General features: G+C 51.6%; 14 protein-coding genes across 14 annotated transcripts; 5 read left to right on the forward strand and 9 right to left on the reverse strand.

The window, feature by feature from the left end:
- Positions 1 to 433: 433 nt before the first annotated feature.
- Positions 434 to 2,827, forward strand: MYCFIDRAFT_76380 (uncharacterized protein; the record flags this gene model as incomplete). The annotated part of the gene is made up of 1 exon (XM_007922261.1): positions 434 to 2,827. One exon carries the CDS (start codon positions 434 to 436, stop codon positions 2,825 to 2,827), a length of 2,394 nt encoding a protein of 797 aa, XP_007920452.1.
- A 169-nt stretch (positions 2,828 to 2,996) lies between these two features.
- MYCFIDRAFT_170542 (uncharacterized protein) lies at positions 2,997 to 4,129 on the reverse strand (the record flags this gene model as incomplete). Its single annotated transcript, XM_007923623.1, has 11 exons — positions 2,997 to 3,014; positions 3,043 to 3,051; positions 3,099 to 3,158; positions 3,200 to 3,369; positions 3,401 to 3,466; positions 3,491 to 3,523; positions 3,566 to 3,794; positions 3,823 to 3,855; positions 3,888 to 4,002; positions 4,033 to 4,073; positions 4,112 to 4,129. 11 exons carry the CDS (start codon positions 4,127 to 4,129, stop codon positions 2,997 to 2,999), a joined length of 792 nt encoding a protein of 263 aa, XP_007921814.1.
- Positions 4,130 to 4,303: 174 nt separating this feature from the next.
- Positions 4,304 to 6,085, forward strand: MYCFIDRAFT_116030 (uncharacterized protein; the record flags this gene model as incomplete). Its single annotated transcript, XM_007923624.1, has 1 exon — positions 4,304 to 6,085. A coding segment is annotated over one exon (1,782 nt), but the record flags the coding sequence as incomplete, so codon positions are not given.
- A 73-nt stretch (positions 6,086 to 6,158) lies between these two features.
- Positions 6,159 to 8,576, reverse strand: MYCFIDRAFT_55512 (uncharacterized protein). Its single transcript, XM_007921968.1, has one exon. The coding sequence runs from the start codon at positions 8,347 to 8,349 to the stop codon at positions 6,637 to 6,639; it is 1,713 nt and encodes a 570-aa protein (XP_007920159.1). The 5' UTR covers positions 8,350 to 8,576; the 3' UTR covers positions 6,159 to 6,636.
- Positions 8,577 to 10,039: 1,463 nt separating this feature from the next.
- MYCFIDRAFT_201749 (uncharacterized protein) lies at positions 10,040 to 10,816 on the reverse strand. The gene has a single exon (XM_007923625.1). The coding sequence runs from the start codon at positions 10,803 to 10,805 to the stop codon at positions 10,410 to 10,412; it is 396 nt and encodes a 131-aa protein (XP_007921816.1). The 5' UTR covers positions 10,806 to 10,816; the 3' UTR covers positions 10,040 to 10,409.
- MYCFIDRAFT_62867 (uncharacterized protein) lies at positions 10,804 to 12,060 on the forward strand (the record flags this gene model as incomplete). The annotated part of the gene is made up of 4 exons (XM_007922068.1): positions 10,804 to 10,815; positions 10,884 to 10,991; positions 11,053 to 11,186; positions 11,256 to 12,060. The coding sequence occupies 4 exons, from the start codon at positions 10,804 to 10,806 to the stop codon at positions 12,058 to 12,060; spliced, it is 1,059 nt and encodes a 352-aa protein (XP_007920259.1).
- A 131-nt stretch (positions 12,061 to 12,191) lies between these two features.
- Positions 12,192 to 14,354, reverse strand: MYCFIDRAFT_185461 (uncharacterized protein; the record flags this gene model as incomplete). The annotated part of the gene is made up of 4 exons (XM_007923626.1): positions 12,192 to 13,408; positions 13,560 to 13,677; positions 13,734 to 14,107; positions 14,243 to 14,354. The coding sequence occupies 4 exons, from the start codon at positions 14,352 to 14,354 to the stop codon at positions 12,192 to 12,194; spliced, it is 1,821 nt and encodes a 606-aa protein (XP_007921817.1).
- Positions 14,355 to 14,767: 413 nt separating this feature from the next.
- Positions 14,768 to 15,493, reverse strand: MYCFIDRAFT_76384 (uncharacterized protein; the record flags this gene model as incomplete). Its single annotated transcript, XM_007922262.1, has 5 exons — positions 14,768 to 14,784; positions 14,844 to 14,895; positions 15,032 to 15,077; positions 15,181 to 15,378; positions 15,461 to 15,493. Coding segments are annotated over 5 exons (346 nt in total), but the record flags the coding sequence as incomplete, so codon positions are not given.
- Positions 15,494 to 15,680: 187 nt separating this feature from the next.
- MYCFIDRAFT_55515 (uncharacterized protein) lies at positions 15,681 to 16,868 on the reverse strand (the record flags this gene model as incomplete). The annotated part of the gene is made up of 3 exons (XM_007921969.1): positions 15,681 to 16,599; positions 16,656 to 16,747; positions 16,798 to 16,868. The coding sequence occupies 3 exons, from the start codon at positions 16,866 to 16,868 to the stop codon at positions 15,794 to 15,796; spliced, it is 969 nt and encodes a 322-aa protein (XP_007920160.1). The 3' UTR covers positions 15,681 to 15,793.
- Positions 16,869 to 17,312: 444 nt separating this feature from the next.
- MYCFIDRAFT_181407 (uncharacterized protein) lies at positions 17,313 to 18,488 on the reverse strand. The gene is made up of 3 exons (XM_007923627.1): positions 17,998 to 18,488; positions 17,686 to 17,859; positions 17,313 to 17,630 (listed from the first exon to the last, which is right to left on the reverse strand). The coding sequence occupies exons 1-3, from the start codon at positions 18,451 to 18,453 to the stop codon at positions 17,535 to 17,537; spliced, it is 726 nt and encodes a 241-aa protein (XP_007921818.1). The 5' UTR covers positions 18,454 to 18,488; the 3' UTR covers positions 17,313 to 17,534.
- Positions 18,489 to 18,677: 189 nt separating this feature from the next.
- MYCFIDRAFT_27273 (glycoside hydrolase family 51 protein) lies at positions 18,678 to 20,321 on the reverse strand (the record flags this gene model as incomplete). The annotated part of the gene is made up of 3 exons (XM_007921616.1): positions 18,678 to 19,783; positions 19,833 to 19,986; positions 20,052 to 20,321. The coding sequence occupies 3 exons, from the start codon at positions 20,319 to 20,321 to the stop codon at positions 18,678 to 18,680; spliced, it is 1,530 nt and encodes a 509-aa protein (XP_007919807.1).
- Positions 20,322 to 20,539: 218 nt separating this feature from the next.
- MYCFIDRAFT_55519 (uncharacterized protein) lies at positions 20,540 to 23,059 on the forward strand. Its single transcript, XM_007921970.1, has 6 exons — positions 20,540 to 20,714; positions 20,786 to 21,285; positions 21,339 to 21,861; positions 21,920 to 22,184; positions 22,241 to 22,288; positions 22,360 to 23,059. The coding sequence occupies exons 2-6, from the start codon at positions 21,216 to 21,218 to the stop codon at positions 22,972 to 22,974; spliced, it is 1,521 nt and encodes a 506-aa protein (XP_007920161.1). The 5' UTR covers positions 20,540 to 20,714; positions 20,786 to 21,215; the 3' UTR covers positions 22,975 to 23,059.
- Positions 23,060 to 23,105: 46 nt separating this feature from the next.
- MYCFIDRAFT_170549 (uncharacterized protein) lies at positions 23,106 to 23,332 on the reverse strand (the record flags this gene model as incomplete). The annotated part of the gene is made up of 2 exons (XM_007923628.1): positions 23,106 to 23,253; positions 23,277 to 23,332. 2 exons carry the CDS (start codon positions 23,330 to 23,332, stop codon positions 23,106 to 23,108), a joined length of 204 nt encoding a protein of 67 aa, XP_007921819.1.
- A 46-nt stretch (positions 23,333 to 23,378) lies between these two features.
- MYCFIDRAFT_170550 (uncharacterized protein) lies at positions 23,379 to 23,647 on the forward strand (the record flags this gene model as incomplete). Its single annotated transcript, XM_007923629.1, has 2 exons — positions 23,379 to 23,387; positions 23,423 to 23,647. 2 exons carry the CDS (start codon positions 23,379 to 23,381, stop codon positions 23,645 to 23,647), a joined length of 234 nt encoding a protein of 77 aa, XP_007921820.1.
- Between the last annotated feature and the right edge of the window lie 2,727 nt (positions 23,648 to 26,374).

A 26,374-nucleotide genomic window follows, 5' to 3' on the forward strand; every position in this document is an offset into this window, starting at 1 on the left:
GCCGGCGCTTCACAAACACAATGATCACAGCACGAGGCTGAATCTCCGACGTGCCGATTAACGTTATTGCGTGCACTGCACTGGAAAGACTTGGACATACATATCTCTCACGCCCACGCCCACGCCCACGCCCACGCCCGCGCCCACGCCAACACCTACCGCCGCCCGCTTCCTGTTCCATATCCTTCTTCCCTCGCATTCGTCGACGCTGGCAGCTGCCTCTAGCAACGCGCAGCGCAGCGCACGCCGTTACAGAAGCCTCCTACGCCTATGATGCCCGCGCCCGCGCCATTGGCCGCTCCATTGCACGCCCTTCGCGACCAATCGACTTCGACACCTACGTAGCCTGTGAGCCTGTGCCATTCGCCTTTGCTGTCTGCCGTCTCCACATCCTGTACGGTGCTGTGCTGGCGGCAGTGTGCCTTAGCCCGACATGGCCGATCGAAACAACACCTCTGAGTCCGTCGACAGCCAAGCACCGCTACACGCTGTCCCTGAATCCATTCATCCTCAGCGGCCCCGCCAGCCACCACCTCCGCCCGCGCCAACCTCAATATCACCTCAAGATTCCTATTCTTCGCGCGCACGAGCAGACTCACGCGCGACCTCGCGACCGCCGCCGCCGCCGCCGCCGCCTGTCCTCCACCAGCCGCAGCAACCTGTCAAGGATGCCGTCAATGCAGCCTTCGACTGCACGCCGAGCGCGCAATTGGACCCGGAAGTGGAGAAGAGATTGATTGAGCAGGTGACGGAGCAGGTGATCAAGAACTTGCATCTCGTCAATCTCTCCACCGCCGCCACTCCAACCTCTTCCACCGCGTCTCAGCAAGCTCAGCCATCACTCTCAACTGCCTCTCGCTCGCCGACGCAGCCCTCACCGACCCACACCCAGAGCTCCACCACCGAATCCTTCCCGTCGCACTTCACGCCGCCCTCGCCGCTGCAGGAGCGCGACGCTTACTATAAGAACAGCAAAGCCTCGTCGCCCGAGCGTGCCCCTTCCGATGCTGGGAGCGTGTATAGCAAGCAAAGCAAGGAGAGCATGAGGAGTTATGGCAGCACCCAATCCAACAAGGATGTGGACATCACCCCGCGTGCATCGCAGCCGGGAATGACCGGTTTCACGTTGAAGCGCAGTAAGACTATGGCAGCACCCGAAATGATCGCGAGCGACACGCTGTCTCGTAGGAGAGGCTCTTCGGAGATGACAGCTCGGCAGCTGAGGCGGCGAGATAGCCGTGGTTCATTTGACGGAGCGTCGCGTAGTAAGCCACGGCCTCCAAAAGTGGATGAGGTGCCAGTGGACAATGAAGAACCTACCATGCTGGAGCAGTATTGGAAGCCACTTTTCGAAACTGACGGAAGCCCGACACCTCGCCTCGGCCAGTTTCTGAGAGGCCTCGCACAGCATCTGATCGACGACTACGAGCCAAAGGGAAGCTTGGTGATTGGACCTAAGAAGATGCTTCGGTTCCTGGAAGAGACAAAAGTGGGTGGCGAGCATTATCCCTGGCAAACCATCTTTGGCGGCAACATGCGTTTCGAATCCATCTCAAGCATGTATCGGAAGCTGCTCTGCCAACACCACTTTATACAAGCTCAGTCGCAGTACCACGAAGCTCCCGCTGTGCCGGCGCTAACGCCACATGGCTTCGAGCAGTTCATGACTTGTCTGATCCAAGCGCACCCGGACACTGAGTTCGAGCGACTCACCAAGGCCGTGAGGGATATGCCCATTTCGAATGCTGATGACAGTAAAGAGCGCTTCCCGAAGCAGCTGTCACGAAGACTGCTACCCCGTCAACCGGTCGTCCAAGCGGAGCAGAGGTTGATCTCCAGTCTGCATCATGAGCCAGATCTTGTCCCTCTGGAGAGAGTCGAGAGGGCCATGCCGCCTCCTCCGCCATCTGCACCACCTCAGACTACCTCCGCGCCACCTTCAGCAGTCCCACCGCAGACCGCGTTCCCAGAGCGAGAGAGGAAGCCTTACTCGCATACAACACAGCAATCGAATGCTGTTGATGATGACGATCTGACTTCTCCGCCTGCAATACCAATCGAACGAGAACGCAAGCCGTACTTTGCGAAAGAAGGCACTGGAAAGCAATACGAACCAGAGATTAACGCCGAGCGGGAGCGCGACAGAGACCGCGAGCGTGAGAGGGAACGCGAGAGGGAGCGAGATAGAGAAAGAGATCGTGCCTCGCGTGAGCCTAGTCGGCCAAATCAAGCTCCTCCTGGACGACCGTTGCGGATGAACTCGGGCTCTGGTGCAGTACCACAAGGATCTTACAATGATGGGACTGGCCCAGACATGCCATCATCTGGCCGAAATGCCCACCGAATGTCGCAGCCACCGCCCGTGAATCCCAGCTACTCAACCCCCAAGGCCTCTCGTCGCAGGTCGCCTACCGCTAGTGGCTATCGAAGTGCTCCAATGGACATTAACCAGATACCAGCCTCAGAGTATGCATCAAATCTACGTGGCCCACCTAGAGATCGCTTTACAGGTGATCCAGATGAGGATGTACTGCGATACAATGACAGCCGAAGAGCTGGAGGAAGGAATGCAACCTTTGAAGACGACTACGGTGGTCGACCTGTACCATCACGCAATGCGCCTCCCGCTCCCAGTGCCGCATATGATTCGGCATTATATGGCTCAGCAGGTCCAACAGCGAGCAGCTCCGGGGGCCGGAATTCCATACCTGGAGGTTCTGAAGACAGACGGCGAACTTGGTACCCAGGCATGGCTGGTACTGATGGCTACGGAAGCTATTCTGGAGGCCAGAATGGAGACAACTATCGTGGCTCGTCGCAATACTAGAAGAATCGTCAGAAGACTTCTGGAAACGGGTCTCCGACAGCAGGTGGCAGCCCAGGGCCATCGATTCTGAAGAATCCACTTCCCACCTCTATACGGAAAAGCGGTATGCGCCAAGAAAGCGCAGAAAGCTTTGACAGCGAGTCGTCGACCGACAAGGCTCGGCGAACTCTCAGGGCTCGCTCTCGAACTAGACACTAAGCATATGCGAGGCTGACATGCTCCTCCTACTCACGAACAAAGCGAATTTTGCGAGACTAGATCACGATACCACGATGACGACGATGATCATGATAATTCGATTCTTGGATACAACGTCAATGTTACAGTAGCCCTACACAACTGGGCACCATGTTCTTCTGCCTTTTCGGTTACACTTGTTGGTTCCCAGATACCCAGAGAAGTTGCAGTTTGCTTGAGACGATTGGATTTGGAAGGCGCCACGACAGTACAATGTAGCATATGTAAGGCAATGACGAAATCTGTGAAGCGTGGCTGAAGATTGTGTATCGGTAACCCCAACTTTTCAATTTGCGATCTGAACGCTTTTGATGATCACATGATATTCGATGTCACTCGGGTACTTGGAGATCTTGATTATTGGACCTTGACGAATGCATGTTATCCGGACGCTACGAAAGACTTTATGCCAAGGGCAAGCGGCACAAAGACGCACGTACACCGTCCGTGGAATTATCCCTGGAAGAACAGATCTGCTCTATAATTGGGCTGGCATGGCACCAAGGATGTACATAGGGCCACCCTGTTGAACTCTGCTATACTTGGATAGAAGTCTGACCGAAGCTCTGACGAAAAGCTGTCGACCAAACGTCACACACAAGACGAATGGTATCACGAATGAGACATCAAGCCAAACATGAGTGGAGACAGATTGATTATCAAACTGACGATGCATCAGATCCGATTGACGTTGTCCTGCTCGACCTTTGCAATTGATCATCGCGATCTTCTATGTCAAGAATGTTGATGTCGAGAACCCTTGTCTTGGATGTCTGCACCCGACGCCTGAGCTGTGCTATCCTGGTCAATTCAGCCGGCGGACCTTTCTATCAGAGCTCATCCGAGCACAGACGGGGAAAGGCGTCATGGATATCCTTCCAAGCTGCGATGCACGGCCGAGCGGTATCTGCCAATGCGAAAGCTTCCGAGCGAGTGTTCTCTATACCACGGCCGAGGTGGCCGTTCACTGCCGGACGGTGGACGAGTGAAGATCACCTCTGGCCCAATGCTCGGGTGTTCGAAGGCAGTTAAGTGAGCCTTGTGCACTGCAGTCGTTGGTCTCATCTTGCCTTCTTACCTCTCCGCTATCCTATACGATCTAATGCAATCACTATCATGACCACTAGCCTGGCTAGAGCAGGCCTTGTTCTACTGTGCATTGCTGAGATAGCAACTACAAAGCCAGTAATAGTACCACGGCAGATCAGAGAAAATGTCAACAGCGCTCGACAAGTCAATCAGACGTACGACTACATCGTTGTGGGTGGAGGCACGGCAGGCCTTACCGTCGCCAATCGACTTTCCGAAAATCCAAATGTGTCCGTTTTGGTCGTCGAGTATGGATACTTGGACAACAACTGGACGACGCTCGTACCATTTTTCGCGAGATTCAACCAAGACCCCAATGAATTCAGTCTCACCTCCGCGCCTCAACAGCACGTTGACAATAAATCCTACAGTATACGAGTAGCATCGACAGTGGGAGGCGGCAGCGTAACGAATCGAATGGCATTCGATAGAGGGAGTAAAGCAGACTATGATGCATGGGAAAGCTTGGGTAATGCTGATTGGGGCTGGAATGGACTGCTACCATACTTTCTCAAGAGCACGAACTTCACACCACCGCAGCCAGATTCAGCAACAAAATGGCATTTGACTTGGAACGCGAGCTCTTACGGGACAAGTGGTCCTGTACGAGTCAATCTACCCGAGTATCAATGGCCACAACAGCCGAGATTTCGAGCAGCGTTCCAGGAGGTGGAAGGTAGCGATATTGGATATCCGACGGAAATCAATGACGGGAGTCCAGTCGGTGTAGGCTGGGTCCCAAATAGCCAAGACTCGACTTCGCAGACACGAAGCGATGCGCGGACGGCATACTGGGATCCAGCACGGTATCGACCCAATCTGCACCTCGTCGTGGGCACAAAAGTCACAAAGGTCATATTCGAAAACAAGACCGCAGCAGGGATTGAGATGATCAGCCGAGAAGATTCGTTCAGAGCAAGAGTACGAGCCAGGAAAGAAGTGATCCTCGCCGCAGGGCCGGTCTTTAGCGCCAACATCCTGCATCGCTCTGGAGTCGGTCCCAAATCAATGCTTCAAGCTGCGGGCATCGATGTCGTCCACGACTTACCCGGAGTCGGAATGAACCTCCAAGATCACCCACTCCTCTACCTCTCCTACAACCTCACAAACAACACCTATCCCGCCCCTCAAGACCTCATCAGCAACGCCACCCTCATGACCCTCGCCAGTCAAGACTACATAATGTACCAATCCGGCCCCTGGCTCCTAGCCCACAGTTCCAGCTCCGCCTACCTCTCCCTCCCCCAAATCTCCCCCACCACCACCACCACCAAAACCCTCCTCTCCGACCTCGACTCCCAAGAATCCTCCACCTACCTCCCAAAATCCTACACCGACCCCCCAAAAGCCGGCTACTGGGCCCAACTCCAAATCCTCAAATCCCTCCTCCTGCACTCCCGCGACTCAGCAATCTACGAAATGCCCTTCAACGGCGACACGACCTTCGTAATCAACACCCTCCTGAAACCCCTCTCCCGCGGAACCATCGCCCTCAACACCTCCGACCCGGATCTCGGTCCTCTCATAGACTTCAACTTCCTCGCCAACCCCGTCGATCGAGACCTCGTGCTGACCATGTTGAACTTCACGCGCACGTATTTCCAGACGCCGACGATGCAAACGTTGGGAGCGGTGGAGAAGTTACCGGGATACAATGATCACGCGACTGCGAATTCGAATTCGACGACGGATCCCTTGGAAATTTTGAAACGCAAGAATCTCATCACGCCGACATCGTCGCAACTTTCTGGGGCTTGTAGTATGATGCCGTTGGAATTGGGGGGAGTGGTGGATTCGGATCTTTTGGTTTATGGGGTGGAGAGGTTGAGTGTGGTGGATTCGAGTATAATGCCGTTGATTCCGAGTTCGCATTTGTGTGCGACGGTTTATGCGGTTGCGGAGAAGGCGGCGGATTTGATTAAGATACGGCATACGGAGTGGATGTATGAGCCGCCGCCCGGATGCACGGATGATGAGCACAAGGTGTCGTGAGGAATGAATGAATGGATATGATGAACGCCATGATGGAATGAATATGAATCGATGATACCCATACCCATGACGCTCGCTGATAGCATTTTTATATCATAAGAATAGACATTAGTTCTCCAGCTCAGGTTCCGATTTTGTCTCTCGAGTCTGTAAGCATAGGATCGATCGCCTTTCTTTCCTCACCTTATCGCTGCATCCCTTTCGACATCAGCACTGACTCCATCCTCCAGAATGGGACTTCCACCCAGCAATCCCACACCTCCTCCTCCTCCACCGCGACCACCGCTTCCACTGCTCTCAGCCCAAATCTCATGGAACTTGATGCTTGCATCGCTTGTTGCGATCACGAGACAGCCTTCCTCTCCCGTTCGATTACCGGACCAAGTCCTCCCTTCACCGTCTGCTCTGTACCTAGGAATCCGACCGTGCTGTGTCGGTCCGCCGCTCGGTCCACCGGGATATGCGACAGCATAAAGAGCCCTCTCCTCACCCTACCAAGGAATGCCGACAACTCTGCGACAGCTGGGCCATGTGAATACGGCGACGCGATATGGATGCTCAGGCTGAGCAAAACCAAAAGTCGCCGCAATTTCTTTCCTCTTTTCGCTCCACACCAAACTCGTGATCTGTGCGTGACAGTCAATTGTCGCCAGACAGGCACCGGACAGAGCGTGGAAGAAATGAATACATCTGTCATTGCTTCCACCTCCGGCAGCGATGAGTGACGATTGCCAAGGAGCGAAAGCGATCGCTTTGACTGCAGCGTTGAGACTGAACAGATGTTTTTCTTGCCCTGGCGTGATGGCAAGAACTTCTCCCTGCCCAGGGATAGCCGAATCGCCAGAAGGATTGCCGTTTCGCACGCTCATAGCACTCGAACTGTCTATGCTACGACGTCGTGAGCGACAGAAAATTTTTCTGGTCTCGAAGAGAAAGAGTTGATTGTCGTTGCCACCAGTGGCAAAGTATTCGCCATCTCTGCTCCAAGCCATGCCACAGACCTGCTGGGAGTGACAAGAGATTCGCGCCAGCAATGTCATGCTTCCATGCCAATCGAAGAGATCTCGCTTATCCTGGGAAGGCCACTCGACAGAGTAATAATAGACGTTTCCCATCTCGTCGCCAACCAGCAGTTCCTCGGTCAACACCATCTCGGTTGGCTCTCTTATCGATGGCCTTTTCGTAGACGTGGGCTTGAAGCATACGCAAGAAATGGGTGCAGGTTGTTCGCTGTTGAAACGTGCTTCTTGATCGCGAGGGCTCCATAACGTCACGCGCCCATCGGCGCGCCCAACCGCAAGGATTGCGCAATCGCCTTCTTCTGAGCTGAATGTTACTGATGTCACGTGTGCTCCAAATGGGGAGGTGAGCGAGTCTGGCACATGCGAGGGCGAAGTGCCACGAGACTCTGACCAGAGATAAACGTGTGGTCCCAATCCAACAGCCAAGCATTGCATGGTGTGAGAGTAGGCCAGGAGTGAGCAGTAGTAGTCATCCCTCAGCGCGGGCGCATCAAGCACGCGAAACGGTATGATAGGGATGTGCTTCGACTTTCTCTTCGGCGCTCTGGAGGGAGTTGATGGCATTTCTTTTTCCCATGCATTGTTACTCCACACCGTCCGGTTGCCACTAGAATCACTGCAGGATCTTCTGCTCGATGAGCCAGCTTGTGACGAAGTGGAAGGAGTGTTGAGACTGCCGGATAACCTCATGTGCTCATCAATTTGCATGGCCACGGCCAATCTTTGGCTATGCACAGTTTCTTCTTCACTTGGAGACTGTCGTCTGAGAAAGTCAGAGGTGTGGTGAGGAGCACTGGTCCCGCTTGTCACGCGACCTCCTCTGCCGTCCGTGATACTGGCCACACCCTCGGTCACAATGGTGCTACCAACGGACCACACCGCCCCAGTGCTGATCGCTCTTCTGTTACTTCCAAGGCCGCCTGGCGTCAGTTGAGATCCGACGGTGTTGATAGGGCGTCGATCTGGCGGTAGTCTGCGCGTAGTTGCAAATCTGTCGTTTGTCCTCACGCTTTGACTAGGAATCGGTCCAAATGGATCCGTGTCACGTCTCGAAAGTGTAGAGCTTGCAGAAGACAGTACAGGCCTCTTTGATATCGCCTTTCCCAGCAGAAAAGACTCTTTCGTGGGAGTGTTCCAGCGAGGGGGAATGAAGCGGTCAGGTGTTTGAAGAACACCAGCCATCAGTCTTCGCTGACGAGGAGTCGCATTACTCTCGCAATGGCGAAGCAATGCGCTTGGATGGCGTTGTGCAGAGAGAAGGGCAGCGGATCTTCTCTCGTCCTGGCACGGAAATGGGAATGCATCTGTCCTGAGCGCTCGAGATGCTTTTGTCAACGGCGTGACATCTTCCAATAGCGCTTGATCGCATGCTGTGGCTGTTTGATGAAACGGCGGGACCGTGAGATCTGGGCAAGTTCTTTCACGAGCAAGCTGTTGGAAAGCTCCCGTTTGGGAGTACTTTCTGCGTGCCTTGGATCTATCCCCTGCTTCAAGAACGTACTTCGACTCATGCTCCTCAGCCAGGTCTGAAGCGCCATCAAGCTGAAAGTCCAGCAACCTTGAGCTACGTACCACGCCCACCGAGGCTTCATACTTCATTGGAGAACTGCATGGAGAAGTCAAGGGCGTTTCTGAATTTGCTGGGCCACTTGCTTCGTCACTGCCATCGTGTGCGCTTGAGATCGGGCTCGCTGTGTCTTCGTCTTGGCGGACAGGAGAGAGCATTGCGGGCAAATGTGATGATCCGCCCCCGAGAACTTCCGGCGTGACTACTCCCTTCGTGCACTGTGGAGAGATGCTGGTTGCTGTCGTTGTGGGGCTTACTTCTTTCCATGGGATAGTGGCCTTTGCGATCAGCAGCTCTTTTGCCGTCTTGCCTGGGAGGCTCTTTAGATTTGCGGCTGATTTTTGAGTTGACTGATGCAAGTGAGTCGACAGATTGATTAAGTGGTGTGTTGGCCTTGGAATTTGGTCGACTGCCTGAGGGATGGGGCAGCGGTATCCATTCCTCTCGTTTGACCCAATGGTAGGGTGCATGTTGACCCCACCCGTATGGCTGGCCGCCGACAAGTTCCATGTGTGTCTCCTTGAGCCATCTAGTGGGCCTATAAGGGCCCCCGGGGTCTGGTGGCCTGGAGTCGAAGGATCGCCGCATGGAAGATCTGCCTGAATGGTTCGATCTGCGTCGTTCAAGTCCTGAGTGGCCTTGCTTGACTCTACGTTGAGCTTTGGTCGACCATTGGTCTCCATCTCTAGGTTTGAGAGATATGGTCGAGCTGTTCGCGTTGACTGGAAGCGCGCCTCGTGAGGCATCGCGGCCTCTTTGGGCAGATGTCTCGTGCTTGGTTCTGTGTCGATGCTCGCGGTTGGAGCTGTGAGCTCCAGTCGGGGTTTCTCGAATAATTGCGGACGCGGCAGCAACGCGGGACTCACGAGAATGGCTTGTCTGCTGTGAGCTTGATCGTCGTTCGATGCGTTCAGCTCGTTCCGAGTGCTTCGATTGCTCTGGTTGCTCTGTGTCCTCTTCCGAGAGGCTCTGCTCCCTCTTCTTTGCCGCTCTCGCCCGCGCCTTCTCGACAGGGTAAGCGACAAGCTTCCTGATCCACTGCTGTTTCTGGATCCACTGTTGTCTCTCAGCCCATTGACCGAAAGTGAATGATGGTTTGTTGGCTCCAGTTGAGTTGCTAGGTCTGTCGGAGGCAGATCGTCCTGATTCAGATGTACGTCTGGACGAGTGCTTGCACGAATGCTTGGACTGTGCCTCAGCCTCGAGCGATGCACGTCCTCTGTGGTCGGTCGATTCTCCAGGGCTATCCTCTCCGTCTGTGTTGGGGATTTTGCTCGTGGCTTTGGGATCGACCGTAGAGGCCTTGCCCGATAGCGGTGACAGGCATCTTCGCATGGCTGACATACTGGAAGCTCGCAAAATTGACCTGGGTCCATGAGATGCTGCTCGTGTGATGGATCTTGCCATTCTCGCAGTTGATGGTCGCTGTTGCTGGGAGTTCTCGACCTCTCAATTTCAGTAGGGCTGTCCTCGGAAAGGTGCAGACTGCGATATGAGGTTGTCGAAGCCGTGCGAGTCCAGGCCTTCGCGCGGATCTGCTCAGATGTGCGTTGCTGACTATTGCGTCTCTCCTGGATGAGCTGCTCAGGGGTTCTGAGGGAGGTGGAGGCGGACCCGGACATGCTCTGACTGGGCGAGGAGTCTTAGACACGCATTTGGCAGTCGTGGAGGAGTGTTAAGAATAAGCAGTAGATGCACCTTGACCAAGGCCTATTCTAGCGTTTCCGTTTCCCGGTTCCGCGGATCCAATTCTCTCGAGTTCTGAGCACCGGCCCAACAAGCAAATGCTATGGAGGCGACAGAGAGGCGGTGGGCGGGGCGGAGCGGAGCGGAAAGCTTGCAGGCGCAGGCGCAGGCGCAGGCACACATTTGCTCGTCCATGGCAAGGGAAGGGAAGGGACTCAAGACCGCGCGTCATGTGGTGGTCGGTCTTTCTGTGAAGAGCGTGCCGAATGATGTTGCCTTGCCTTCGTCTCATTCTCGTGGCTGGCAGCTTCTGTTCGCAGGTTGACGCAGACGTTGATGACGGTTGACCTACCGGTACCTCCTCCCGGCGCATCGCGAGTATCATGGCAAGCAGTGTAGGTGTCGCGGGCAGAGATGCCATCGAGTGCGGTGCGGTGCGGTGCGAACTGACGACGGCGAACAGCACGGCATTCCCCGCGCCGCCGTTGCAGACAAGAGCGAGCGCGACAGGGAGAAGGAGCGGAAGCACATTGAGCAGTACAAGGCCCTCGAGGCTGCGGTCACGGAGAAGGTGGACATTCTCCCGTGCACAGACAGCGAGAGTGTGAAGACATGGCTAAGCAAACATCCAGATCCACGGCGGCGACTACTCCAACGCCACGCTCCAGCTCACCTCGCGACTCCTCAACCAGAACCCAGAGTACTATACCATATGGAACCATCGCCGCGTCCTTCTCCAACATGTCTTCGCCACAGAGCTCGCCGCGTCGCATGAGGAATCTACTGCGCAAGCTGAAGAAGGCGACAAGGCCGCAGCCGAACGAGATGGCATGAGCATAGCACAACGTGAAATCCTGCTGGTCATCAAGGAAGACCTGCAATACCAGATCCCTCTGCTGAAGCAATGGCCGAAGTGCTACTGGATTTGGAATCATCGTCGTTGGCTGCTCGTCACGGCTACGCAGCACGTGCCCGCCCACGCGACCCTCGAGCTCTGGAAAGCTGAGCTCGGTCTGGTCAGCAAGATGTTGGCCATGGACAGTCGCAACTTCCACGGCTGGGGCTATCGACGTGAGGTGGTCGAGAACGTGGAGCGGCTGAGTGGCAAGAGCATGGTTGAGGCGGAGTTTGAGTACACCACCAAAATGATCCAGAGCAATCTCTCCAACTTCTCGGCTTGGCATCATCGTGGCCAGCTGATACCACGATTGCTCCATGAGCGGAATGCGGATGCAGAAGCTCGGAAACATCTGTTGGACAAGGAGCTTGAGCAGATCACCAATGCCTTGTACACTGATCCCTACGATCAGAGTCTCTGGTTCTACCATCAGTATTTGATGTCTGCGCTGGACGGGAAGAATCCCAAGGCTCCCACACTTCTGGAACACGTGACGAATGGAGATCGATTGCAATATCTGGAACAGGAGATTGACAGTGTCAAGGATATGCTAGATGGTGCGGAGGATTGCAAGTACATCTACCAAGCTTTGCTGGACTATTCAAGGCGCTATTTGGAAATTGAAGCTGGAAACAAGAAGGTGACGACGACGGAGATGAAGGAGTGGTTGAATGCATTGAGGAAGATCGATCCTTTGAGAGAAGGCAGATGGCAGGATTTGGAGAAGAGTCTGAACCTGTGATGGCTGCGCTTCGTTGCCTAGCGGTATGAATAAAAGTCAAGACTCAACGATGCTCCTCTATTCCCTCGCTTTGATATATTGAACCCTCCAGAGCACGACAACCTTCGCTTCCCCTCCCCAATATCAGCGTCCTACACACCCTTCGCCTTGTTGAAAGTCCCGATGACGCCTTTCGCCCAAGCAAAGTGTCCTGCATCAGTCCCCAAACATCCCTCTGCCAACTTTCCCGACTCGGGATGATACCAGCATCCATCCTTGGAACTTGCTCTCCCATACCTCCCCGTATTCTGATTCCTCTCAATCCCCTCCCTCCAAGCCTTACAGATCGCGCTCGAATCAATCATGACATTAACCTCCTGCGAATGGAACCAACTCTGCGTATCCATATTCCCACTACCCTGAATCGCAACCTGTTCATCGACAATCAAGAGCTTGATATGACAAGATCTCTGCCGGAAATTGTTATGGATAGGGAGAATCTGATCGGCAGCAACGTAGTAATGGAAGTTCAAATTCTCCTTTTCGGATTCCTCGAGTTGGGAGAAGAGGTGGTTGGCGTTCATCTCGTTCGTTCCTCCTTGGCCGGGGAGCAATTCTCCTCCATCGTTGTAACCGAGACAGACGTAGCAAGTGACTTGAACCCCACCCCGTTTTACGGCTTTGATCAATTCGGGCAAGAGGGGTTTGGCGTTGAGGTCTGGAGTCTGGATGAAGATTGATTTCTTTGCGTTTCGCATTAGAGAGAGCCAGGCTTCGTTTTGAGGGACGAAGATCGAGTCGTTGTTTAGGTTGGCGTACGGTTTGCGTGAGCACATGGCCATTGGTACTGGTTCGGTGTTGGGCAGGGGAATGAATGGGAAGAAGTTCAAGTCATTGCTCCGTTCCGGTGCTGTGGCCTTGACGCTGAGGTTTGTGGGTTTGTTGAGATGGCGGGCTACAGCATCGACGGACTTCTCGGCAGACGAAGGTCGAAGGGTGGAGCGCATGCGGTCAATCTCTTCAGACATCGTGGAGTCGTGATGTGGTTCGTTTGGCATGTGTTCGGGGAGGTCTTTGTCGAAAGGCTTTTCTGGAAGACGAAATTTGCCGTCCGGCTCGAAAAGTGAGGTGAAGCTCTCGAGTTCATACGTTGGTGGTGGTTTCGTGGCTGCGGGCTCCGTGCGGCATGGGAGTGCAGGGTCTAATTCGTTGTGCCAGGAGATGAGAAAGGTCTCCCAGAGCGAGTCAACAATTGGACCTTCGAGGTGTGTCATCATCTCCAGATTGTCATTATCTTGGATGTTATTCGACGAGACGGTGGCTATCTGGCGATCAACAATCATGAATTTGCTGTGGAACGTCCCCAATGCTAAAAGCAAAGGATAGAAGCGTTAGCAGACGTCCTGATAGGAAAAGCGGTTGGCAAGCAGGTGATTTGATTGGCGCTGGCAGGTTGAGACAAGAAGGGCTGCAAGGCGGGAGTGTGCAGGGCGAGGGCATTTGCCCTTGAATTTACTCACGCGGTCGATGAAAATTGACTATGGCAAGGTCCACGTTTGGCATCTGTTCTGGTGGAGGGATTCCAACGCCAGCTGCTTGCCAGCCATTCGAGTCGACGTTTTGATGGTTGTTAAGAACCTGTTGGAATATTAGACGATAACAAAATTGTCACAAGGACAGAAGGATATATATACCTGCTTGAGAGCACCTCTGTCGAACATAATCTTGACTACAGCTCGCTCCCCTCTCGCCCCAGCCCGCTTAGATAGCTCAATCAGCGCATCGTTGACGAAGGTACTTGCGCCAGATTTCTTCCAAAAGTTGGTAGCTAGCAGTACTTCCTTCTTTGCCCGTGCGATGAGATTTGACATATGCCTCAGTTGGTCGTTGAGAGGAGCAATGATGGTCATTGGCACATAGCCAGTGCTGCCACAAAGCGGCGGCGACACACAATTGGCAACCGCATCTCGGTCCAGACACTGGAGCAAGTCGTGGAACGCATGAAGAAACAGCTCGGTTGGTCTCGTGTCCTTGAAGTTGCCGCAGCTTCGTGCCCAGTCAAGATCTGCTTTGATAGAAGTCCCCCTTTCGTCAGGAGAGCGAGTGACGATCGTGGAAAGATGCTATGCCGTGTCAGTGCTGCACGAATTGAACGATGGCTGCGTGCTCACATGGCTTCCATAAAGTTCTTCTGCTATTTCACCGGGCGACTTGCTCGCATCTTTGGCATACACTGAGCTCACAGACAAGTCTGAGTAGCACAGCTGCTCGATCTTGCTGCGATCTTTAGCGTGCTCTGAGTCCTTGCTGAACATCGGAAAAATAAGATAAAGCCAAGCTTTCCTGGAATCTTGGCTTTTGAGCTTGGCAGTACTCTAAGAGTGAGAAGCGGGAGATGAATGAGAAAATAAAGCAAACCACTCATGCCACTGTTCCTTGATGTCAATACGAGGTCTGGGCGAACGTAGAAACTCAGACTATTCCATGACGTAGTAGCATACGTACGTTTCAGCCTTCGCCTTGCTTTAGCTGACCTAAAGCCAGCCAGCGCTTTCAGGGCCTGAATTCCGATCGTTCCGACTTAAGTTCCATTTGACTGCTTTACGAGAGACAGGGAGGGTCCTTCAAATCCTTCGGCACAGAATCGAGGTCAGGCATTTCTTGCTTTAAAGCCTTTATTATAATCTCGTCAAAGACCTTGGCTTGCAGTTCTCATTTTCGGCAACTGTCAGCAGTGGCGCTGGCCTGTAGCAGCGAGTCAGTGATGCATCCAGACCGAACCGCTGACAGGACGAAATACGTACTCTTTAACAGTATCCGCAGTCCAGAATCTGGCATGCCCTCTATCTTTGAGATCTGTGCGAGAGATATACGTGCGAAAGCCTTCATCTGCCGTCTTCATGGTTGTGGTTTTGAAGCAAAATGGAATGATTGCCGTGCACCACTGATAATAGCTTCGGATGAGGTTTGACGCACTAGCTGCTGGACATACGGCGACAATATCAATAGCTGGTGGTTCGCCCTTGTTCGTCCTACGACTTTGACCGGTCCAGTTTGAGCGTATTACAAAAAGGGACTCAAAATGTAGTATTGTTCATATGGATTAAAGCCTTGAGGTCTGCTCATGTCTTGAAAGCTGACACTGTGCCTCTGCACTGATCCACGTAGTCTTTGATGATGAAGTAGTGGTTCCCGCTGTTGGTCGGCTCCAGCACATAGCCAGGCTCCTTCACAAACAGGTCGGCCCACTTCACCCGGAAGACGAATGGGGATTTGTACTGGCATGCAGGGTTAGAGAAATGTGCAAGATAGGCCCAGCTTTCAGCGATGTGTTCGGAGCTATACGAAGCGTACATTCGCTATTGACGGGTGCTGGTCAAGAGCGCGACAAGGGAAGCGGAGCATTCTTAACAAGGCTTACCCGACCGGGATTCGTTTGTCGCAAAGCGGCAAACTGTCGTTGGTGGTAGCCAATGCTCCCAATCAAAATCACCTGCGTGACCAGCCAATGATCAGTACAATCAAGAAGGCAGACACTCATATTCCTGTTAGCGTGTCATGTGTTACTGCGAGCGTTGCGTGCTGCCGAGCAGATTCTGAAGCGCCTGGAAGTCCATCCCGTCCGGAAGGGGTGATTCGAACGCATTGCAAATCATCATTATTTGTACCAAAAAAGCCAAGTGATCGGCCTACGAACCTCTGTCCTTGAACTCCGTGTTCGTTTAATCTTCGCAGCATTTCAATAAGAGGACTCCTAATCCAAAGGCGCATGCTTGAACAGGAATGAGACCGATTCGCCATTATGTGTTCGCCGTATGGCCTCCGCAAGTGTGGGACTGATATCGATGGTCGCGATCTTGTCACATTGCTTCTTCTTCTCCTCGTGGGGTACTGTATTCGTGATGACGAGAGTCTTGAGAGCCTTGCTGTTGTTCAGCTTTTCGATCGCGTTTCCGCTCAGAATGCCATGCGTGACGATCGCAATGGCCTCTTTTGCGCCATGCTCCAGCACCACGTCGGCAGCTTTGACAAGGGTGCCGCACGTGTCGGCCATATCGTCCACAATAATGGCAACCTTGCCCCTCACATCACCAACCAGCGTCATTCGGGATACTTCGTTTGGTCGTGAGCGTTCCTTGTGTATGAGTGCGAATTGGAGGTCGAGACCGTCTGCAATGCTTGTAGCTCTTTTTGCACCACCAGCGTCAGGAGAGACGATAACACAGTCCGGCACATTGAGGTTGTCCTTAATCCACCGCAACGTCGACGGCTCGGCATAGAGGTTGTCGACAGGCACGTTAAAAAATCCTTGGATCTGTGAAGCGTGCAGATCCATTGTGATGACGTGGTTGCAGCCTGCCGTCTGGAGCATGTTGGCCATGAGTTTGGCAGTGATAGGAGCTCTACTCTTATCCTTCTTGTCTTGTCTGGCGTACGGAAAGTTGGGTAGGACAGCAGTTATTCGGCGAGCAGAGGCGGTGCGGCAGGCGTTGATGAGGATGAGAAGCTCCATGATGTGATCGTTGATGTTGCCTGGCTCGGTCGACTGGAGAATGAATACTGCGCTGTGTCAGTGGTCAACCATCAACCATCCTTGGGGTGTTGCGTCTGCCCACCATCTTCGTCTCTGACACTCTCTCCTATAGATATGCTCGACTCGTTGTTCGAATATTGGAGCACCATAATCTTCGCAAGCTCAATACCCAGTCTGCTCCCGCATCAGTCATCTACGCGGTCGCGCCAGTCGAATTTCCTCACCTGTCGGCGACCAGCTTCGCCAGACTGCCGTGGCTATTCCCCGTAAGGAGTTTGATACTGTTGGTTGCCATGATCGCGTAACTCTAGCGACACGGATGATATTGCTATGGGCCGATTTAGAAGATGTGAGTTGGTCATGGTGAAGTAGAATATATAAAGGCACTCACGATCTAAAATGTTGAAGCTCGGGTGTTCCTGACCACTGACCAGCTTCAAGCTTCGAGCGGGCCGCGACCGCGACACAGCTACTGTAGGAAAAACTCGGTATCGACAGCAAAGTCAGCTTGATCGAGCCAATAATGGAGTAAGGATCTGTAATGACTCAAAGGGAACATGAACTGTAGCCACAGAGATTCCGCGGATGTGAAGCAGAGCAGAATAACCAACAAAATCGTCTACCTGGTCAAGAGTATGTCTCAGAATGCAGACCACGCAGAGATGTGATAGTCGGTGGGACATTTTGAGAATATTTAATGTCTGCCTGAGAAGTTGCTTCAACGAAGGGAGAGAAAAATCATAATAGGGAGAACGTCTGCCGCTTGATGCATTCGAAGCCGCTGCTTGCAGCTCTGGGGATATCGAAGACTATTCAATGCTAACGCCGTCCTGACCCTGTCACGCTGAATGGTGCACCGGCGATATTGATCCCCATCATCACGAAGTCTTCATGCTTCGCTCGTAGACCATAACATAACCCTTCCCATTGCGCCTTTTTCGCAGAATGATGCGCCTATTGCTTACTTGCGCATGCTGGAAGCGCGGCGCTTCTTGATATCTGCAGCCTTGGCCTTCTCCTCAGCAACACGCTTGTGGAGGATCTGGGCGTACTCGTTCTGAGTGACTGGTTAGTGGCTGCTCTGCCATTCTCCTCGAGATTGCGGGACTTACGGCAGCATCCTTGGCGGCCTCTGCACGGCGGCGCTTGAGTGCGATGCGATGGCGCTTGTGCTGGAGACGCTGAGGAGTGACCAGACGCTGGATGCGAGGAGCCTTGGTGTATGGCTTGGCACCCTCCTTGCCCTCCTTTGGCTGCACCTCACGACGGATGACGAACTTGCGGACCTACAATATCACGTATCAGCAACTGATGCTGTCTCAGATCTGATCACTAGCCTTGCGGCGTGTGATCTCTCAACCACTGGCCATGAGGCGTATGTGGTTGGCGAAGAGGAAATAGAGCCTCCTGGAGAGAGCACTCACATCGTCTTCCTTGCTGAGACCGAAGAAGCGGCGAATCTTGGTCGCGCGCTTTGGACCCAAGCGCTTGGGGTGTACGGTATCCGTGAGGCCTGGAATGTCTGCGTCACCCTGCTTCACGATGGAGAGGGCGAGGACCGACAAGTCCATAGCGACGATGCAGCCACGAACAGACTTTCTCTTGCGCTCACCGGTGCGGCGTGGACGGTAGCAGGAGTGGCCATCGGCGAGGAGGAGGCGGACACGAGTTGGATGCATGACACCCTGCTTCATTGGGAAGCCCTGTTTGTCGTTGCCGCCGGTGATTCTGAAGATGTATCCCTTGAACTCGTCGCCCACACTGTCGCCAGGCACTTCTTGGCCCATACGGCGGTCCATGAAGACACGGAGCTTGCGCTCATCTTCGATTTCGATCAGCTTCTGCGAGCCGTTGGCCGGGTAGGAGATGTTGAGCTTCATCTTGACGGGATCCGGTCAAGATTGTGCTGCTGTTGGGTTAGTCGGCGGCGTTGTCGAGCGAGCGTGGGCGGAGAGAGAAATCCAGGAAGCCAGCAATGGAGGTGCAATTCTGGTGTGCGCGCTAAGCGAAGCTTAGACGATTTTGGCCTCAGGCGTCAACAGACGGGTACATCCGCTCTATCCATCTCTACATGTATCAACATGAAGCCTCCTTGTGTTTTCCATCACGCCTGCCACCTGAGCATCGTTATGCTCATATTCGAGAACTTGTATTTGCCTTGACCCCTCCACTCCATCTCGTCAATGCCGATGCTTTGATCATCCTTCGTGTTGATGGCATCCCACTGCGACCCTGTGATTGTGTACACCTTCACGCTGCTGCCCACGCCGTCCAAGGCCACCTCGAAACTCTCCGTCAGATGCACATTGACCACGACGAGGCTGACCCAGCGATGCTCGTTGATGGTCGCCGATACGTCCAGCCACGGCGTGTCCACTGCGGCCTGCAGCCATTTTGGAGAAGTCTCGCCATCGTACGTTCCGCAGCTAACGTGAGTTGCAATAGTGTAGCCTCGCATGTACTTGCAAAACAGGAGGAGAGGCCACCAGGTCGTCTGCTTTACCACACCGTCTTCGTTTGTCATCAAAGGCGATATCACATTCACGCTTTGTGCAATGTTCGCCATTCCAACGTACTTGCTCTGCCGGATAAAGACGTTCAGCCATACTGCTACTGCAAGCGCGTCCGATAAGGTGTACTTCTCCTCTGCGCCCTTATCCCCTGGAGCTCTTTGCGGATCCCAGACGTTCCACTCATCAAAACAAATTGTTTGACGCGGCACAGACGCTGGGACTCCGTTCTGTATCCTGGCCAGATCGATGAGTCCGGACGCTATTTCAATTGCTCTTTCTGCACTTCTCGGTGCCAGTGCATTCTTTACTGGATCTTCGCTGGCTGTATAGATGTGTATACTGTGCATGTCTATCAAGCTGGCAGCAACATTGCCGGCTCCCAGGGCGTGATGGTCCCAGCTGACGCACTCTTTCAGGACGTGGAAATCCCATTCGGAATGTCCTGTCTCTCCACACAAGATGAGAGTGATTGATGGATCGATCAATTTGAGAGCTTTTGCCCACTGATACGCTTTCTTTGCGTAGTCCTCCTTGCTCATTTGCTCGACTTGCCACGGGCCCCAACATTCATTGCCGAGGGCCCAGTATTTGACGTTGTACGGCGTATCACGCCCATTTTGCCGGCGAAGATTGGCATAATACGTGTCCTGGGAAGAATTACAATATTCGAGCCAGGCGAGAGCTTCATCAAGGGTTCCTGCAGAGAGTCAACACAACGTTCCCTAACTTCAGTGCAGCTGCTGCACCTGTCCCGAAATTCAGAGCAAGGTAAGGCTCTGTTCCTACCACTTCGCACCACTTCATAAATTCATCGGTGCCAAACTGGTTGCTCTCAACTCCAAGCCAAGCCAGTTCAGGCCTTCTTGGTCTCTTTCCCCTGGGACCGACGCCATCCAACCACTACCAACGAACTCGAGTTGTCAGCGCAAACCCCCGAAAAATGCTCTCCGCCGTCGCAGACGTACATGATAGGTCGCAACAAAATTACCGCCAGGATAGCGCACCACAGGCACATTCAGCTCTTTCATGGCTGCGATAACGTCTTTGCGGAAGCCCTGGTCGTCGATGAGCTGCTTGTTCGGATTTTCTGGGTCATATAGCCCGCCATATATACAGCGGCCCATATGCTCTGTGAATCCGCCGTATATGTTATCATTGACTTTTGACAGCTTGTGCTTGGGGAACACCGCAATTGAGGCTTCCTCGCCGGACGCGAGCTTCGTGAACGTTGTCATGGCGCAGGAGATCGAGAACAAAAAATTCAAGGGCTTCAATGGTAGCAATGGTAGCAATAACCAGAGCTGATTCTTACTACTGGAGGGATTTCGCCGCAGCCTTCCAACTCGACAAGTGCCGCTCCAGTCGCTAATTAAGCCGCCAAGATCCTAGTGTATATAGTCAAGCGTCGAAGGATCCTGCACAACTCATCGTCCGTGGAACACCCCAAAGGGCTATATTGACTTATTTCAGTCCAACGTATTTACGCGTTTACGCGTCCTAACCGCGACGTTCTAGCCGCGACGATAGGTTACTACCGACCAATCCGCTACCGACCGAGCGACAGCGAGCGAGCTACGACTACGACTAGCGAGCGAGCCACGACTACGACCAGCGAGCGCAGCTTTCCTGTACGGTCTAGATAGAAGCCCACATTGGGAGTCTGAAGGATGCCTGCTAATGATCTTGGTTCGATGTCCAGCGTACAGCGACGTTTCCTTGGGCAGGACGACTTGGCGACTTTGCTGCACACACTTGAATGGTGGAAGAACTCAATACCCCGGCCCTTATCGTCCCGAGCCGAAACTCAGGATGCGCTTCCTCCCCGCCCTCCCCATGGGGACTCCAGAAACCAACAGCGGCAGTTCGCTTGTCTTTGTGAAGGTATACAAGAAGCTGGAACTGCTCTCCTCAGCGCAAGCTTGGCCAATGTCGTGGCGCCATCCTATATGGAGGCCCTCCTTCCGCATTGCAACAGAACGCCACATGATCTTCCTTCCTCCGCTTGTTCGGCAATGTCCTAGCATAAAGGAAGGACGATTCATAGCTGTACATGATCGGATGTGTGTTCCTTCAAAAGTTCGTACTGACCATTCAATTGAGGATCGCCGCCATTTCAGCGCACCGCAAAAATGAGGCTTCCGCCAAAATGGTACCAATTTTTGGTGTCTGTCTTCGCGTCGTTGGGATCTGTTCTCTATGGTATTTCTGATCAAGAGTGCATCAAAGGAGATGGGAATGCTCATACGAGGCAGGCTATGATCTCGGTGTCATCGCTGGTGCGGTGGCGAGCGACAACTTTGTCAGCACATTCACTCCAACATCCGCGGAAACAGGAGCGGTGGTCTCAGTGTTCACCGGAGGAGCTTTCTTCGGTGCATTCTTCGCAGGTCCTTCTGGCGATTACCTGGGTCGGAAGAAGACAATCCTTCTCGGTGCGCTTGTCTTCATCCTCGGAGGTGCTTTGCAGACAGGAGCACAGTCGTTGGCCTATCTGTATGCTGGCCGCCTTATTGCTGGCGCTGGTGTTGGAGTTCTGGTCATGATAATTCCACTTTACCAGGCTGAACTAGCACATCCGGATATCAGAGGTCGTGTGACTGCACTTCAGCAATTCATGCTGGGAGTAGGAGCTCTAGTTGCGAGTTGGGTCTCATATGCCACATACACATACATCCCGGCATCCTCCAGCAATCAATGGCGGGTATCTCTTGGTATCCAGATCGTTCCTGCTGGGTTCCTCGCAATGCTAATTATGCTGTTCCCGGAGTCGCCAAGGTAAGCGAAACTCCGCAGCGTACATTGCTTTGACTTCCACTAACATCGATGTCTCCAGATGGCTCATCGATCACGGCAAGAATGAGTTGGGCCTAGCCACATTGGCTAAACTTCACGCGCACGGCGATCAGAATGATGCTTGGGTACGAGCCGAATATGACCAAATCCAGGACATGATTACCTTCGAGCATGAACACGAAGCCAAATCGTACATTGAGCTGTTCTCTAATAAATCATGTTTCCGCCGACTCTTGCTGGCATGCTCCATCCAAGCTTCGGTCCAGATGACCGGTGTCTCTGCGATTCAGTACTATTCCCCCGCGGTAAGAGTTCATACGAATCACCTCGTGCTGCACATTTGAGCTGACCACGCAAACAGATCTTCAAGCAGATTGGCATTCCGGGCTCCGACACTCTCAAATACCAGGTAAGAGAGCCAAGATTGTAGCGCAACCCATTTCCGTGGCATGTGCTAACCGTCGGGTCATCAATTCGCAGGGCATCAGCAACATTATCGCTTTGATTGCCCAATTTTGCTGCATTATGCTCATCGACTATACTGGACGACGGTGGGCAATGATAGGCGGGAATCTGGGAAACATGGTGACTTTTATCATTGCAACAATCCTGCTGGCGAAGTTCCCACCAGGAGCGACAAACAACGATGCTGCATCCTGGGCCTTCATCGTCATTACTTGGCTCTACAACTTCTCCTTTTCAGCGACTAGTGGTCCTTTGTCCTGGATTGTCCCTGCGGAAATCTTTGACACCAGGACTAGATCCAAAGGTGTTTCCATCGCTACAATGACATCTTTCGCGTTCAATACCATGATCGGACAGGTTACGCCTATAGCTTTGGAGAACACTGGCTGGAGGTTCTACGTTGTCTTTGTGGTCTGCAATTTCACCAACGCTATCTGGTTCTGGATGATCCAGCCAGAAACGAAGAAGCGGCCACTGGAGGAAATGACTTACTTGTTCACGAATGCACCTTGGTTCGTTCCAGGAATGAACATGAAGGATTATGAGAACCATGACCTCGAGCACAGAATTGAAGAAGTGCAAAGAAAAGGCAGCACTGTGAGTCAAGTTGAGGTGGGGGATAAGTATTGAGGATGGAAATGAGACGCGCGCTATCGGCATCTGGACGCCAATTGCCCATCCTCAGCAGATTTCGACAAACCTTTTTTTCATAGTACCGTTCTCTTCGGGGCCTTAAACTCGTGAAGCACCTCCACCAGCATTCACAACTCTTGAGGTCGTTCAGGATTATGAGTAACGACCTCTAGCTCCACTCTCATGTCTTCTTCACCCAACCTCGTTACACCAACGCAAGTCCATATTGGCTGAAGGTCTGGCATCCACTTCTTAAAGTTCCGGACCATGGCAGCACTGGCCTCGTCATGAATTGGCACATGATCTGAGAGCGGTAGAGTGAGTCGTTGTCCTGAAATTGTGACATCGCGGCCATACGTGCCTATTTCCGATCTTCTTCAGTTAAGATCTCCTTCGGACGAATGCTGTCTGTCTGGTGTCTAGCAGGCAACAGGTTGATGACTAGAATGAAAAAAAAAACAACGCATCCTCGATCTTCTGGTTTCAGAAGAACGAGCTTACTCTAAACAATCCGACATCAGCCACAGGATATGTATACACCCAGATTTCGACCAATCTCGATATTGAGATCACTGCAAGCGACTTCGATTCTTTTCCGACCAAGGTCCGCCCAAAACATGAGCTTCACGGCTGTCCAGCAGAGGTCTACCTCCCCGGGCCTCCTCAATGAGTATAAGCAATAGAAAGCAATAGGAGCGGGAGGAGTCTCGTTTGATTAGACTAGCTTTCTGTTCTACAAAAGTGTCGAGAAGACGATTTCTCGGTCGGATACTACGAATTTCGAACTCTACAATTCACCGCAACAAGAAGCTCCTAGTTAGAAGCATACGGTAGTAGCCTAGAGAAAGTTCTTAAAGGAGCGTGAAAGTGCTAGAGTTAGAGCAGTAGCACTAAAAGTTTTGTATTCCTATAGCGTGAAAGGCTAGAAGATTATCTATAGTCACAGCATGTTAGAGACGGCATTTAACAAGCTAATAGAGAAATTTAGACACGGAATAGGCGACCTCTCGGTACCGCTCTTTTTACAAAAGAATCCCCCCTCTTACGGTGCCTTCTTAAGAGGAGATTTTTTTTTTATATAATTACGGCACTAATTTAAGCGGACACATTACCTTATAGTACTCTTAGCTTTCCTAACGGCTATAAGAAGTAATCGAGCGAGGCTAGGGCGAAATAAGTAGAACTAACTAACCGCCTTTATCTACGCTATACTATAGTCTTTGTGCCGAATTATATGCGTAAAATTAGAAGTATTAGACAAGATTCTTTAGGCCGGCGGGCATAGTTGTTAATTACTAATTACTCTATAATTAATAGTTACTGTAATCGCTATAACTATAATTATAATTATAGAGTTAGTAATTAGTAACTATAATTAGTAATTAGTCGGCTGTTTCTAGGCTATACTAGGGTATGTGTTACACCTATAGAAGGTATTAAATTTGCACTATTTCTACCTGTTTCTATAGACAATAATATATCCGTAATAGGCGACTTTTATCGAGAGGTAAGTAAATCGAATATAGGTATAGGAAGTCGCTAATTTAGACAGGTTGCCGAGTTACTAGTGCCTTCTTAAGAGGAAGAGCTATTATTATCGCTATCGCTATTATAGACCTCTAACCTATTAACTATAGCCTTCTTAGCAACGTAGAGCTATTACCTATAGTTATTACTAAAGGATATACTAGCTACCTATCTAACTCTTAGCTAAACCGACTATTGTATTACTCCTGCTTAGCTCTACTTCTAATAAGCCGGTATACTATCCTTTATCGACGAAGTAGTATAGAATAACTTCGAGTAGTATATCGGAGAGGCGGAAAAGGAAGGCTTATAGTTACTATATCGGAGGGTTACGAGGAAGACGACAAAGAGCCTTCGGTATGCTTAGGAGATCGTTAAAAGGGCTAGTAACTACTAAGAGCGTATTACTAATAGCCTTTAGAAGGTATATAAAGGTATAGAACGGAAGAGTAGGCAGATAGCACTAGGCTCTCGTCGTTACTTCAAATTCGGAAGGAGGTATATCTGCTCTAAAGAGTGCTTTCTCGGGCTAAAATCGTAGTGTCCGCTACGACAGATATATTTTAAGGCTCGTATCGATAAGGTGCTATACTATATAATTAATAGCGAGGGTACTAAGGGCGACAATAAGGTTATTATTATTAATTAGGTATAGAATTAGTCGAAGAATAGTATTCGAGCTTGCTATCGCGCCTATAAAGATTGCGTTATATTAGCCCTTAGGGTCTAGCTAAGCCTAATCGGAAAGCGTCGCTTAGTATAGACGGCAAGGTCCGTACGGCTTAGCCGTACGCTAGCAAACTCAAATCTCGACTTTTATTATTTAATTCAAGATAGCTATACCTTCGAGATGCGAGATAACCTCCGTAAAACACATAAACTAACTTAGAAAGTGCTAGAAAATTATATAAATACCTAGGCATCGAGACGGGAAAGCGACCTACTAGATCGGATACTATTCCGTAAAGATTCGAGCGATCTAAGCGACATTCTAACCTCCGAAGCTAATAAGCCGCTGTCTCTAACACTAGACGATAGCTTATTCCTTTAGTCTACCTCGTAGTCCTCGAATATAGTATAATCGATAGCGATAGCGATACCGATAGCGATACTCGCCGAGTTAAGAAAGAGAAGGAAAGGTAGGAACCGCCTAGATCCGGCGTTATAGAAGCATACGAGAGCACTAAAGGATAGTAAGCCTTTAAAAGTAGATAGAGGCAGGTATAAGGCATTCTACTATAGATACTATAACGACAACGACCCTAACCGGTACGCCTCTAATTCTAGTAACGCGCCTTAGCACCTAGCTAAGAAGTACTTTATCTTTATCGGCATTAAGAAACGGAAGCTCGAAGGCAATTATTAATAGAAGAAACAGATACAGATTGACCTCTCGGCGCTATAGAAAAAGCAAGGCGTTATTAACTCGGACAAGACTATTAATATCCTATAAGGAGCCGCCGATAAGGACAAGTTTAGGTACGCTCTCGCTCGCTATACTACGGCTAGCAGCATTCCTTATAACGCACTAGTTACGAAGGAATTTAGAGACCTAATATTAGCGGTTAATCCTTACGCAGAAAGCGTGCTTCTAAAGAGCTATACCTTACTATATCCTCGTATTCTATATAACTTCGAGAGCTAGCGAGAACGAGTTAAGATAGTACTATTAGAAGCACTTAGCTGTCTTTACTTCTATACTAATATATAGAAGTTATAGTACAGCTACAAGTTCTTCTAGGCGATTAATTGCTAGTACATTAATCTACGTAGTTAACTAGTCTAAATACTGCTAGATTTGCTACAACTTCCGCCTAGTTCTTATACTAGTAACTTCCTTGCCGAGAGCGTCTTGCCTTACTTCTTAACC

Source organism: Pseudocercospora fijiensis (assembly GCF_000340215.1).
Source record: "Pseudocercospora fijiensis CIRAD86 unplaced genomic scaffold MYCFIscaffold_1, whole genome shotgun sequence".
Lineage (NCBI taxonomy): Eukaryota > Fungi > Ascomycota > Dothideomycetes > Mycosphaerellales > Mycosphaerellaceae > Pseudocercospora > Pseudocercospora fijiensis.

What these genes read in the sequence shown, in the direction of transcription:
- MYCFIDRAFT_55512 (XM_007921968.1), bottom strand. Translation starts at nt 8,349, where the DNA reads ATGGCTGGTGTTCTTCAAACACCTGACCGCTTCATTCCCCCTCGCTGG.
- MYCFIDRAFT_201749 (XM_007923625.1), bottom strand. Translation starts at nt 10,805, where the DNA reads ATGATACTCGCGATGCGCCGGGAGGAGGTACCGGTAGGTCAACCGTCA.
- MYCFIDRAFT_181407 (XM_007923627.1), bottom strand. Translation starts at nt 18,453, where the DNA reads ATGAAGCTCAACATCTCCTACCCGGCCAACGGCTCGCAGAAGCTGATC. An exon ending in GTCTCAGCAAGGAAGACGAT is followed by an intron (nt 17,860 to 17,997) that starts GTGAGTGCTCTC and finishes GTGATATTGTAG; the next exon opens with GTCCGCAAGTTCGTCATCCG. An exon ending in AGGCCGCCAAGGATGCTGCC is followed by an intron (nt 17,631 to 17,685) that starts GTAAGTCCCGCA and finishes CCAGTCACTCAG; the next exon opens with AACGAGTACGCCCAGATCCT.
- MYCFIDRAFT_55519 (XM_007921970.1), top strand. Translation starts at nt 21,216, where the DNA reads ATGAGGCTTCCGCCAAAATGGTACCAATTTTTGGTGTCTGTCTTCGCG. An exon ending in CTGTTCCCGGAGTCGCCAAG is followed by an intron (nt 21,862 to 21,919) that starts GTAAGCGAAACT and finishes CGATGTCTCCAG; the next exon opens with ATGGCTCATCGATCACGGCA. An exon ending in CCGACACTCTCAAATACCAG is followed by an intron (nt 22,289 to 22,359) that starts GTAAGAGAGCCA and finishes ATCAATTCGCAG; the next exon opens with GGCATCAGCAACATTATCGC.